This window comes from Monodelphis domestica, chromosome 5 (assembly GCF_027887165.1).
Source record: "Monodelphis domestica isolate mMonDom1 chromosome 5, mMonDom1.pri, whole genome shotgun sequence".
NCBI lineage: Eukaryota > Metazoa > Chordata > Mammalia > Didelphimorphia > Didelphidae > Monodelphis > Monodelphis domestica.
Window position 1 is genome coordinate 122,919,103 of NC_077231.1, and position 13,016 is coordinate 122,932,118.

Sequence of the window (13,016 nt, forward strand, 5' to 3'; positions counted from 1 at the left end):
CTGGGTTTTGTATTCTTTCATTCTGATAGCTTGCATTTTTTTTTCTCTTTGACATGAAACTTTTGCACTTGGACTTTAGAATTCTTAGGTGTTTTCATTTTGGAATTTCCTTCAGAAGGTTCCAGGTGGATTCCTTCTATTTACTCATCCTCTGGTTCTAGTTAATCTGGGCAGTTTTCATTTATGATTTCATGATATAAAATATTTGTTTTTTTTCCCCAGGAATTCTTTTAATGGAGTTGATCATTTTAAAGTTATCTTTTCTTGACTCATTTCCAAGGTTAATTGTTTTTGATGGCATATATTTACATTTCTTCTACTTTTCCACTCTTTTGATTTTGTTCTAATATTTCTTCTCTCCTGGTGCCATAAAGTTCTATTTGTGCTATATCAATGTTCAGGAAGTCTATTTCACAGGTCAGGTTTTCTACTTTCTGTTCTAAGATACAAATTCTCCTAATTCGTTCTTTCAGAGCTACTATTTAATTTATAATTATAGTTTTAATTCTCTTGCTTCAATTTTCCACAGTAATCTTTTAATACTTGTGACTAAGCCATTTCCCCCCTTTGAGGCTGTGCTTACTCCCTTAAGCTACAGCTGGCATTCCTGGATGAATGCCTTTTGCTGTGTTCATGGCTCCTGGCTATCTTTTGGTGTAGTCCTGGGCCAGATGAAAGAGCTTAGTCTTATTAATCCTTGGATTTCTTAATCATTATTTTATCTGTTCCTTTTTTAGCTCATTAGTGGAATAAATGGGAGAAAACTAGGCTCCTCTGTTACCTTTCATGTGACCAACTTGACTGGAAGTCATTAGTGCTGCATCCTATATTTGACATATATAGCCATTAACAATTTGACCTCATCTTACCTTTCTAGACTTACCACACCTTACTTTTTTTTTTTACTTTGTGTTCCAACAAAACAATCTTACTATTGTTTCCTGATCTAACATTTTATCACCTTTCTCCACACCTTCACAAGTACTATGCCCCTTGTCTGGAAAATGCTTCTACCTCACTTTAGCCTATTCAGAATCTTTAACAAGGCTCAGCTCAAGCACTATCTTCATCATGGAACCTTACTTAATCCTCTCTGCTGCAATTATTATACTTTGTGTTAACTTGCCCGAGTCCCAGTTATTTCCTCCCAATAGGATGTAATCTTCTTGAGTTGAGGAACTAGATTTTTGATTGTTATTGAATCCATTGTGCAAAGTATATTGCCTTACATGTAGTAAGCAAGTAATAAATGTTTACTGAATTAATGAACTGACTCAAATGCTGCCCCAGACACTGACTAGTTATTTAAAAATGGGTAAATCATTTGATTCCTCAGTGTCCTCATGTGGAAAATAGGAACTCTAATACTTGCACAGGTGTATTGTGAGGAAAGCACTTTGCAACCCTTAAAATACCTCATAAATATGAATTTTATTGATTCATCATTTGCCTATCATTAGAATTAAACCATGGTGTCAAATACTGACCATAATTTCCATTTATAAAACACAAACATTTACAAAGCAGTTTTCTCACAACTCTATGAATTAAGGGATGCAAACATAAGTATTTCCACTCCACTTAAAATCACAGAGAAATTCAGTCAAAAGGGTCTTCAGATGATAGAAAACACAAACCATATTTGTATAAGAATTCCTTCTATAACATACCAAACAAGTGGATAGCCACCTTTTGCTTGATTTCCTCTAGGAAAGTGGGAACCAGGTACCTCCCAAGTAGTCCAGTTCACTGATGTGTGACCCACATACTGTGATATTTTCTCCTTATAATCATTCTACTTTTGTGTATATGTATATGAATAGCTGTGGTTCCCAGTTCTACCCTTTCATACCAAGTGTAATTAGTGTTCCATGTGATAATCCTTTAGGTACAAGGCAGTCATCACATCTTTCCTAAGTCTTCTCTTCTTAAAGGGAAACATTCCTTCAACCAATCTGCCTATGAGAGGTTCTTATGGTCTGCCACATTGCTGATCAACTCTGGATTCTTTCCAGCTAATCAAGAACATTTGTAAAATGTGGGGCCCAGAACTCAGCATTTCAAATAGGGTCTTACCAGGTTAGAGTACAATGAGAGTGTGGGCTCCTTAGTACTGAATACTCTACCGTTCTTTATGCATCCTAGGGTATTATTAGCTTTCTTGGCTGCTGTGTTGGGCTATTCATGGATATTCAACTCACATTCTCTTGAAAAACCCCTATACGTTCATCAGGCAAATCGTTTTCTAGACATGACTTATTGTCTTGTAATTGTGTTCTTTCTCAGTTAGCACACTTTTGTAAGTGATTGTTGATGAATGTTATACATGGTGGAAGAGGGATACTGTCCAAAAACATCTACAGAGTGTTTTTTTCAGTGATATGCTAGGTGCAAGAGCCAATACAAAGGCATATAAGGTTCTCCTAGTCTAATTTGTGTACAAAAGAAAGTGCAAAAATTGATCATGCATGACATGTCATGGAGTATTAGAACACATGACTATGAGTCAAAAGTGTTGGGTTCAAATACCAGCATTGCCAATGAGAAACAGTGGAAAATCTAGTAAGCCTGAGCCTCAGTTTTCTCTATCTGAAAAAGTGAGTTGGATTAACATCCCTTAAAAATAATAGTTTGTATTATATACATTTGATGAATACAAAGCATCTACTTGTTATATATTATATATGTAATCTTTTGTTAAATAGTGTTTGTTTATAGTTTGCCCTCTTGGTGATCCCTCTTCCGCCATGTATGGAACATCTCATTAGATTGCTCATTAGATTGTTTTAGCATGTTATTTATTATATGTTTTTCAAATAAATATATAATATGAGTTTGTGTCCTTTTTCAAAAGAAAAGGTAAAATAAAATGATTTTTTTTTTTGCAGTAGACAACTCACTCTGGAAACTTTCTTCTTTTACTATATTAATACATTACTAAGGGGGAAAATTCCTTTTTAAAATCTTATTTGATCTTGACAAAAAACCTTGTGACATAAATAGTATAAGTATCATTATACTCATTTTATTATAGAAAAACTAAGGCTCAGAGAAATTAAATTAGAAGAGGTAACAGACAAGACTCAATAATCGAGGTCATAATCTTTTAGATTGAGGGAACTTTCCTGGATGCCTCTTCAGCACTAGGATTTTGTGGTACCAAAGCCATGTGTGTCTTCATAGATATAGATATAGGTATAGATATAGAAATAGATATAGATATAGACAGAAAGATAGGCAGACAGACAGACAGACAGATAGATAGATAGATAGATAGATAGATAGATAGACAGATAGACAGATAGACAGATAGACAGACAGAGTATCTGGTATACATATACACACAAACCCTTACTTTCTTAGAATCAATACTACGTATTGGTTTCAAGGCAGAAGAGTGATAAGTGCTAAGCAACTGGAGTTAAGTGACTTGCTAGGAAGTGTTTGAGCCCATATTTGAACTCAGGACCTCCCATCTCCAGATCTGATTCTTTTCCCTGAGCCACCTGGCTGAACCCAGGGCAGTTTATACTAAATAGCAAGTGAGAAAAATAAAAATTGAGAGCTAGAGGAGATTTCAAAGCAAATGAGTTGGTCTTGGGAGAGGGGGCATATAGAGAATATATCCAGAGAGCAAAGAGTTATTTTTGATGAATCTCCTCTCAATAAAATGGGATGTTCTGACTTCCTAAGCAGGCTTAGTTCTTTCTTTCTGTGTACTTTCAAGGAATAGTACTTTCAGGAATACTTTGCTAACAGCAGAGTAGCACATGGGCTGAGCCCCTCTCTGCTCCTATTGGGGCTCTTCAGATCCCCACAGCAAAAGAGATATTTCTACCATTGTTGTCTGTCCCAGAACCACATCACCTTGCTCCATCATAAGCCTCAGGTCTCCCCTTGCTTCATCAGTACCACCATGAACCATCACTGCAAAAGTGATTTTGGGGGAAAATATTCTCACACCACATTTTCCAGGCCTTCCTTGTCTGGCAGTATGAACCCCATAGGAATTGGGAGTGAAAATGTCTACATTGTTGAAGAATGGTGATGTCATATCCTGCCTTTTCTACTTACATAGCAGTTATTTCTTAACCCTCAAGGCTGTTTACCATCTTTAGTCTCCCTCCCCCCCCTACTATTTCTCAACACAGAATGGCTTCCCAAAGCCAAGTTTTTCCCACCTAATCTGCTGCTGTCCTTCCTGGATGTAGCCAAAATGATTTCTAACCAACCAATAAAATGCCTTCTCCATCCCCCATGACCTTTCCCACCAGGGACAGCATTTCTTTCTCTCCTGTCCTCTTTTTAGGCCATAATCATGGAATTGTAATGACAGCTGCTCTTACCCTAAGCCCTTGCCCAGTGTTTTTAGTTTAGTTTAGTTGTGTTTTTTTTTTTAACCGTCATTCCCTTAAAGGAAAGAGGTATGACTTAGAACAGGGTCCTTTAGGGAACATGGATCACAAGAAAGAAAACCTTACTAGACTGATACAAATTGAAAGTCCAATCTTGTTCAGGAAAACTCAGACACAATAAGATTTTGCATGTTAAGAAATTGGATCCTGATTCAAACTAGTCCTGTCCAGAGGCATCTTTCTTTTCCTAATTTCCCTGTGGTTGACACATAGTAATGACCTTTCCTTGGGATAGAAGGGAGTATACTTTTGGGGGAGGGGTAGCAGGCAGGGAAAGCCCCTTATTATTCTTGATTTCCAGAGAGAGGAAGTTCAGGGCACCCAGAGGTCAAGTGGCTGGTAAAATTTCTCTTCTGAAAACAGCGGCTTTAAGTCAGCGTCACGGCAAGAGATTTCTGCACCAAATGGAGAAATCTGAGCTCTTCATTTCAAATAGCTGGTTGGAGGAGAAATCTCAAAGTGCTCCTTTGTTTAAACTGAAGCTTGAAGAAATGTAAGGGCTGATTCCTGCTTTTTTCCTCCCTGACTAATTCTGTCCTTCCAATTTTCCAGCTCCTTTTTTAACACTGCACTTAAAAAACTTTCCATGGCTCCCTAGTTCTATCTTATACATTTCAATTTCTAATAATATAGATTTATCCTATTTATTCAGCTATGTCCTACTACTTTCTAAAGTATACCCCCAATCTGATAAAGTTTACCTCCACTTCTCCTTCCTCATTAATATAATCAGCTTTCCTTACCTTTATATGTTTATTCACACTCTTTCCAATGCCTCAAATGCCTTCTGTTTACCTCTTCTATATATCCTGCAGATTTTTGAATGTCCCGCTTCAAGTCCTACATCTTCCATTTTAAGATTGTCCAACCATGATCACCCTAGCTTCTCTTGATCTCTCCTAATTCTGAACTCATACAGAGTTAGCAGCCTGAAAGACAATTTGATAATTAATTTCATATTGATTACATATTAGTCATGCTTCAGTGATCTATTATGTCATCAGAGTGGTTGTTACATCCATTAATGCACCATCCATCTGTGCCTACAAGTCTACTCATAGACCCTCAGAATGTTAAGACTATAAGTGACTTAAGGTATCTAGTTCAATTTCTTCCTTGTCCAGATGAAACGCCATGTTTATAATAATAAGGTAGTAAATAGCAGAGCTGGAGTTTGATTCTTCTCTGTCTTCCTCTCAACAGATTGCACTGACATTCTCCATTGTCTTTGGGGTGATTGTATACCGAATTACAACTGCAGCTGCCCTGTCTCTCAACAAAGCTACCCGTTCCAACGTCCGGGCGACAGTGACAGCAACAGCAGTCATCATCAACTTGGTGGTCATCCTCATCCTAGATGAGATCTATGGTGCTGTAGCCAAATGGCTCACCAAAATCGGTATTATGCTACTAGGCTCAGTGATTGAAAATTGTATTTTTTCTTCTATGTTCTCATCATGTTCACTTTGAGTATTGATTTCTAGTGCCAGTAAAGGTTGTTAAGTCTCTGACTCTTAGGGACTAGAGCTGTCTTATCCAATAATCCCAGAAAAGAATGTTAGAACTAAAATTGGGTCCTTGGAATCGTCTTGGATCATTGTCTTGATCAGAGTAGCTAAGTCTTTCATAATTGAGCTTGCTTAAAATATCACTATTACTGTAAACACTGTAAATACTGTAATACTGTAAAATATTCTCTGGTTCTACTCACTTTACATCACTTCATATTGTGATATTCTATCACAAATTGAGCTCATCAAGAGAACCACATGACTTTAGAGGTGAAGAAAATGGTGCCTAGAGATGACAACTTAGTCATTGTCATACAATTATTTAAGAAATCCAGCATTTAAGCCCAGTTACTCTTAGTAGTAATTCACTTCAAGTTAAAAAGTATTGACTTTACTGGCTATATGATTTATAATATGCTAAGTACTAAGTTTCTTGCCCATAGATAATTTACATTTTATTCCTTATACATAGTAAGTGACAAAGTCAGGATAAGCAACCAAGTACTGTGACTTCAAATCCAATGTTCTTTCCAATTTACTACTACTTATATTGGTGTTCAGTTGTGTCCAATTCTTCATAACCCAATTTGGGCTTTCTTGGCAAAGATATTGAAGTAGTTTGCCAATTCCTTTTCCAGATCATTTTTATAGAAGAGGATACTGAGGCAAACAGATTCAGTGATTTATTCAGGGTCACACAACTAGCAAGTGAGCACAGATTTGAACTCAGGAAGAGGAATCTTCCTAACTCCAGGCCCAGGATTTGTTAAGTGATTACTATTAGCCAAGTACAATTGATATAAGTAGAAAAAACTATACAGTTTTTTGAATGAGAGGCTAAGGATTTTGAGGGGGAAATTCAGATAGATGACTGTCTGAGCTACCTGAAAAGTTCTGTTATGGAACATTTACACCCCCCCCCCCCCTCATTTAGCCAATTCTGTTTTTTTAAGATTTTATTTTCTTCAGCCTTTTTTTACCAAGCTGTTAATTCTACCTTGAATATATGTATCTATACACATATATTTCTTTCATTAAATATTTTCCAATTACATGTAAAAATTAACATTAAAAAATTTGAGTTCCAAATTCTTTCTCTCCCTTTTACTTCTCAACCACCCCTTGAGAAGGCAAGTAAAATGGTGTTGATTATACTTTTTTAAGTTAAGCAAAACATACTTCAATATAAGCCATGTTGCAGAAGAAAATACACATACATGCAAACAAAGAAAAATAAAGGAAGTATAGTTCAGTCTGCATTCATAGTTTATCAGTTCTATCTCTGGAGGTAGGCAGCACTTTTCATCATGGGTCCTTGGAATTGTCTTAGATCATTGTCTTGGAAAGAGTAGCTAAGCCTTTCAGAATTGAGCTTGCTTAAAATATCACTATTACTATTTAAATGTTCTCTGGTTCTGCTCACTTCACTTTGTATCAGTTCATATATATCTTCCCAGGTTTTCTGAAATCATCCCACTCATCATTTCTTATAGCACAGTAATATTCTATCACAATCATATATAACTACTTGTCATTTACCAATTGGTGGTTACCCCCAATGTCCAATAGTATCAGAGGTTAGAGAAAGGTTAAGCAAGATAATTGAGAAAATGGACCAAATATCATCACAGGGATTATGCTAGATTTAAGAGTCAGAGACCCTGAGTTCCATCTTTCCTTTGATATATGCAGCCTATTTTGACCTTGGGCAAGCTGATCATCCTCTTCAAACTTCAGTTCCTCATCTGTGAAGTGAAGGAGTGGAATGAGACTTAGGCTTCTAAGGCCCTTTCTAGCTCTGAATCAATATTCCTCTGATCCTAATGTATATTAAAATGTTTTGTGACTATAAAAATGACATGTAAACTGTCATTAATAGCCTTTAGTTAATCTACTGCTGATGTAATTGGTTCAGTAGTGTAATAATCAATGATAAAAGTCCAGATAAATAAGTTGAATATCATATGTAAATTTGTAGACTCTTGGGCCATGAAAGTTGTTAAGTAGCATGGAGTAATGATTACAGAATTCAAGAACATCTAAAATGAAGTCTACCAGCAAGAACAAGTGACTGAGTGCATAAAGATTAATGGAGTCCTGGGTCAGGGAAACTTAGGTCTACAAGGCTTCTTGTAGGTGAATTTTGAGCAGGATTTTGTCACAAGGGATAGAATTCTAGATACCACAAACTTACACTAGAGAGCTATATGCATGGGAAATTGAGATCATAACATAGCTAATAAGGGAAAAACTAGAACTAGTTTTGCACTAGAACTCAAGTTTCACACCCCAACCCCAAGACTTAGATTTTCTCCAGCTGTAAATCACTAGGATAACAAGGATATCTGGATTGTTCTAAGAGCATCAATCAGTGTCTGTCTTTTGGCATGGTTATGATTTATTTTCTACCCATTGCAACAGGCAATATATCATGTTAGTACTAATAAGGAGAGAAAAAGGGGGTGGGAGGCAGAATTAATACCAAATACACAAGTGGCTTCTGGGACATCAAATAGCTTTTTAAAGAATAATGTTTCAAGACTCTGGGTGTAAATGGATGGATCTAATTTTCCTTTAAATATGGACAATATGTGTTTTTAGTATGAAGGGTGAAAGTGTTTGTCTGAATGTGGCCCAGGTTTTATTGGACTCAGAGCACTGGGACTAAAGGAGCCATATTCATTATAGCCTCAGTCTGATCCAGAACATACATCCTGAGCAAGCACACATGTGGGACCATCCTGCTTTCCCTGGGAGAAGGGAGAGTAAATCTAGATATACTGGAAGTTGCTTGGAGAAATAGAACTTTTGAAAGAAGTAAAAGGTATTCTCTAGGGCAGAGGTGTCATACAGAGGGTCATATGCCCTGTGCTGGTCATACCAAATTAAAATATTTTTGGTAAAGGCTTAACAAAATAAATGAAAATATAACAGCATAGATCATGTTACTTTGTGGTTGTCTGAGTCAAAATGCAGGCAGCAGTGCCTGTTCTAGGGGATGGTAGAATGAGGGGAAGATGTTGGACATGAAAGTCAGAAAACAGAGAAACAGTAAATCCCAGTGGCTCCCTGAAACCACAGCCAAGGCACTCTACCTATTGGAATTTCAGAACCAGAAGGGGCTGTTTTGAGGGCAAGCAAACGAACTGAAATGTGATCATGAATCACATCTACACCTATCAAACTATTGTTAGTCTATCATTAGTTGCAGGCAACTATGTGGCACGGGAGATTTGGAATTGGGATGTCATGAGTTCAAATCTGATTTCAGACATTTATTAGGTCTGTGACTCTGGGCACATCATTTAACATTTGTCTTCATCAGTTTCCTCATCTATAAAATGGGATTAACAATAGCATCTATCTCCAAGGGTTATGAGGATAAAATGAGATAATATTTGTAAAAAAGTACTTAATGCAGTGCCTTACACATAAGAGGTCCTTAATAAATACTTGTGTGTGTGTTTTTGTGTGTGTGTGTGTGTGTGTGTGTTTTGAATGAAGACTTTCAAAGAGGATAAATTCTATCTCTTGAGGCAGCGCATTCAATTTTTGGTTAGTTCTAATTATTGAAGGCAGCTCAGTGGATAGAATGGTAGGGCTCAGTCAGAGTCTGGAGTTCAAATCCAGCCTCAAACATTCACTAGATATGTGACTCTGGGCAAGTCACTTAACCTCTGCCTGCTTTAATCCACTGAAGACGGAAATAGCAACCCATTCCAATCTTTGCCAAGAAAACCCATATGAGGTGGTCATGAAGAATAAGACATGTGACTAAACAAGATTCACAATTGTTAGAGATTTTCTTTACATCACTCCCAAATCTCAGGCTCTGCAACTTCCACCTTTTGCTCTTAGTTTTTCCTTCTGGGTCCAAGCAGAACAAGTTGAGCTTCATCTGAAAATTGAAGACATTGGACTAGATGCATTCTTAAGCTCCTTTCCAGCTGTAAGCCTTATTGATTATTGTTGTATGATCTTACCAACATGTTCAGTGGAGTCTAGGCTAAAGTTCACACCATAAAGTTAAAAAAGAGAAGAATCTCCATGCAAAAGTAGGAGTCAGGCAATGTAGCTTTCATTGATTACAGAGTAAAACAGACAGAAACCAAAATAGTTAAGGGGAGAAGCCAGCACAAACCAAGGGCTCTATGCTTGCCATTAAATGGTTGTGTGGGACTAGATATTTGCTCTGGATCAAGGCAAGTCCATGAAGCTCAATCATGATCCCTTCTATTGTGTGATACAATAATGTCTCTAGAAGCCAGAAACAAGACTCATTATCGTAGACTGCCTTTTGGAACTTTGGGGAAGGGTGCCTGCTTTCCTATGCGCTCATCCTTGTTCGTGAACTCATGAGATTAAGGTTGCTTTTTGATTCAGAATAAAGTTGTGCATTTCATCTTCCCCAAGATGAGAAGCAGCTTGTGTAGGATATCCCAGGGTCAAAGTAGTGGATAGCCATGGAACCAGGTAAAGGGCTAGCTAGCCCAAGTAGGGTGTGAACCTTTGAGTTGTTGGATCACTAGTGAAGGTTTTTTAGGGTTTTGCTTTCTTATATTTATTGTAGTTTTGGATTAGTTTATCAGAGAAGGACCAAGGCTTCCTGGTTGGATGTCTCTGAAAGATTTTTATAACCCTTCAGGTAAGGAGGTGGCACCTCCTTTCCTGCCTATTAACATACAAATATTAGATCTGTACATGTAGCCTAAATGTATCCCTTTGCAGTTTAAACCCATCTCTTCACAAGCCAGACGCCTCAGGGTGGTTTAGGCAAAAGGCTTTGGGAATCCTGGAAGTTGGCCAGGGTGCTAGTAGGTTCAGGTCCCCCATCTCCTTGCCCTTGGGACCAAGAATATCCTTCAGTTAGGAAACCCTTCAGAACAGCTGGACCTGACAGGTGTGTCCTAGGAACACTCAAAGGTTCTGACCCAGTCTCTTCTCTACTTTCTCATGGAAGAAGAGAATAACTGAGGGGGTGGAAAGAGAACCCTCAGACCCTTCTCTCCATCCCCCACTCCCACAGCTGGCTGTCTGGCTACACAGCTGGCTCTCTGGCTCCTGCCTAGATGTTTCCCTCCCCACAGCACAAACAAGACAACAACATTACAGAGAGAGAAAAGGGGGTGGTGGGTTCTCCCTCCTCTGCCCCACCCCCCAAAGCATACACAGAGAGAAAAACAGAAATAAGACCAGATGGCAGCCCTTAGTGCTGTCAGGAAACATTGCTGTTTGTGAAGGCTTGATCTGCCCTCAGGGAAGGGAGCTAGCACCTCATGCTCTTTGACTGACTCACCCACACAGGTCCAGACTTCCCACTCAGTTCCAGTTGAGGTTCCTCCAGAGCCACCCAGGCATGCCTAGAATATTCCACTGCCAAGAGGAGTCTTCTTCACTTGTTCCCCTAGGCACAGCCCAGGTCTGATATTCATTAGAATATGGACTTGGAAGTGGACCCCCATGTCCTGTTGACCTAGTGAGCTCCTCCACCATTCTGAACACAGGGCACGTATTGATTCTCCCACCCTCATTATGGTAGGAGTTTTTCTATGGGAGCAGGAGGTGCCTTATATTGTTTTTCACTCTCTTCACACTCTCAATTCTCTGGGACAAGCTCAGGTTCTGTCTCTAAAATGTGAAGTTTTTAGAAGCCACTCATATGGATCACATGGATTCATATTTCATGTGTGTAATCTTAGGAGGGAAATAGTGATTTGTATTTCAGCCCCACCTGACCTGTCTGGTCTGCCACTAATTAGAATAATGGTATAGCTAGGCCAGGGTCCAGAGAGATTGCCTGGGCCTCCTTTAATCAGGCCAGAGTAGGTAGGTTCCAGGAGCTTTTCATTAATAGGAAGGAAGGAAGGAAGCAAGCAAGCAAGTGCTTATTAAGTACTTACTATATGTCAGACATCCTGCTAAAGCACTTAACAAATATTTCTTTTCCCTAACACCAACCATGGAAGGTACATGCTTTTATTATCCCCATTTTATACTTGACAAAATTGAGGCAAGCAGAGGTCAAGTGTCTTGCCCCAGGCCATAGAGCTAGTGTCGAAGGCTGGATTTGGACTCACATCTTCTTGACTTCACTAATGTTCTCTCCACTGTAGCATCTTGTTATTCTGCCCTTTTCTTCTTGCCTCTGGTCATCTTATCATCATTATAGCTAACATTCTTCAATGTAGATTATCAATATAGCTAACATAATGTTTACTAGATTGCTAATTGCTTTATAATTATTATCTCATCTGATCCTCACAATGATCCTAGGAAGAAGGTGCTCTTATTATCTTCATTTTATAAATGAAGAAGTTGAGCAAACAAAGGTTAATTGACTTGCCCAGGGTTGTATAGCAAGTAAAGAGACTAAAATTGAACTTAGATCTTCCTGATCCCAGGCCTCGTGTCCTATCTACTCTACCACTTAGGCATCTTGCCCTTTCTTCTTGGTCCCTGGTCAACTCTTCTTTTAATCAATCATCCTAATAGTGGAAGTCCATCAGGAAAGTCATTATTTATCTGGTTCTTTAATTATAATTACACTAAAGAAAGACATGAGCCATTTCCTCATATGGGCCTAATTTTAGGGTCTCCCCCCCACAATATAGGGTATTTGTCTAGTCATCTTTGATATCACCTATCTTTTTATCTTTAAGTATATATAAAAAAAAAGATTCAGAACCTGGACTGGGCACACTCAGAAATTCTGTCCCATGGTCTGAAGCAAACGTTTGCCCAAAATGGTAAAATTCATCTTACACTGAATAGGTGCTAACAGTCAATACAATCATATTCTGATGATTCCATCCCTTCTGATTTTAGTTCTTTAGGAAAAGGATCATGGTGAAGGGGGTCTAGGGAGAAGAGTGGATAGAGTTCTAGGCAATTTTGTCCATATAACTCTTTAGAATTCCATGCCTCCATCTCTTTTACAGCACAGAGAACCCAGCTGCTGTCCCATTCCCTGACCCCACATTAGGAAATCTTGACCCTTTCTCCTTTCCTAGAGAGCCCAGCAAAGTCCAGTCATGGCTCTCCAAGCAGAGCAACAGAAGTTTCTCTGTCTAAGGTGGGGCATGCCTCTGAT

The 13,016-nt window shown here is 38.4% G+C and overlaps 1 protein-coding gene across 1 annotated transcript in view; it reads left to right on the plus strand.

Annotated features, from left to right (window-relative positions):
* Positions 1 to 13,016, plus strand: part of ANO2 (anoctamin 2) — a 532,091-nt gene that overhangs the window by 413,643 nt on the left and 105,432 nt on the right. Inside the window, exon 14 of the mRNA XM_056799271.1 lies at positions 5,619 to 5,814. Within this exon, the coding sequence (XP_056655249.1) occupies positions 5,619 to 5,814 (196 nt within the window). The remainder of the gene's footprint in view (positions 1 to 5,618; positions 5,815 to 13,016) is intronic.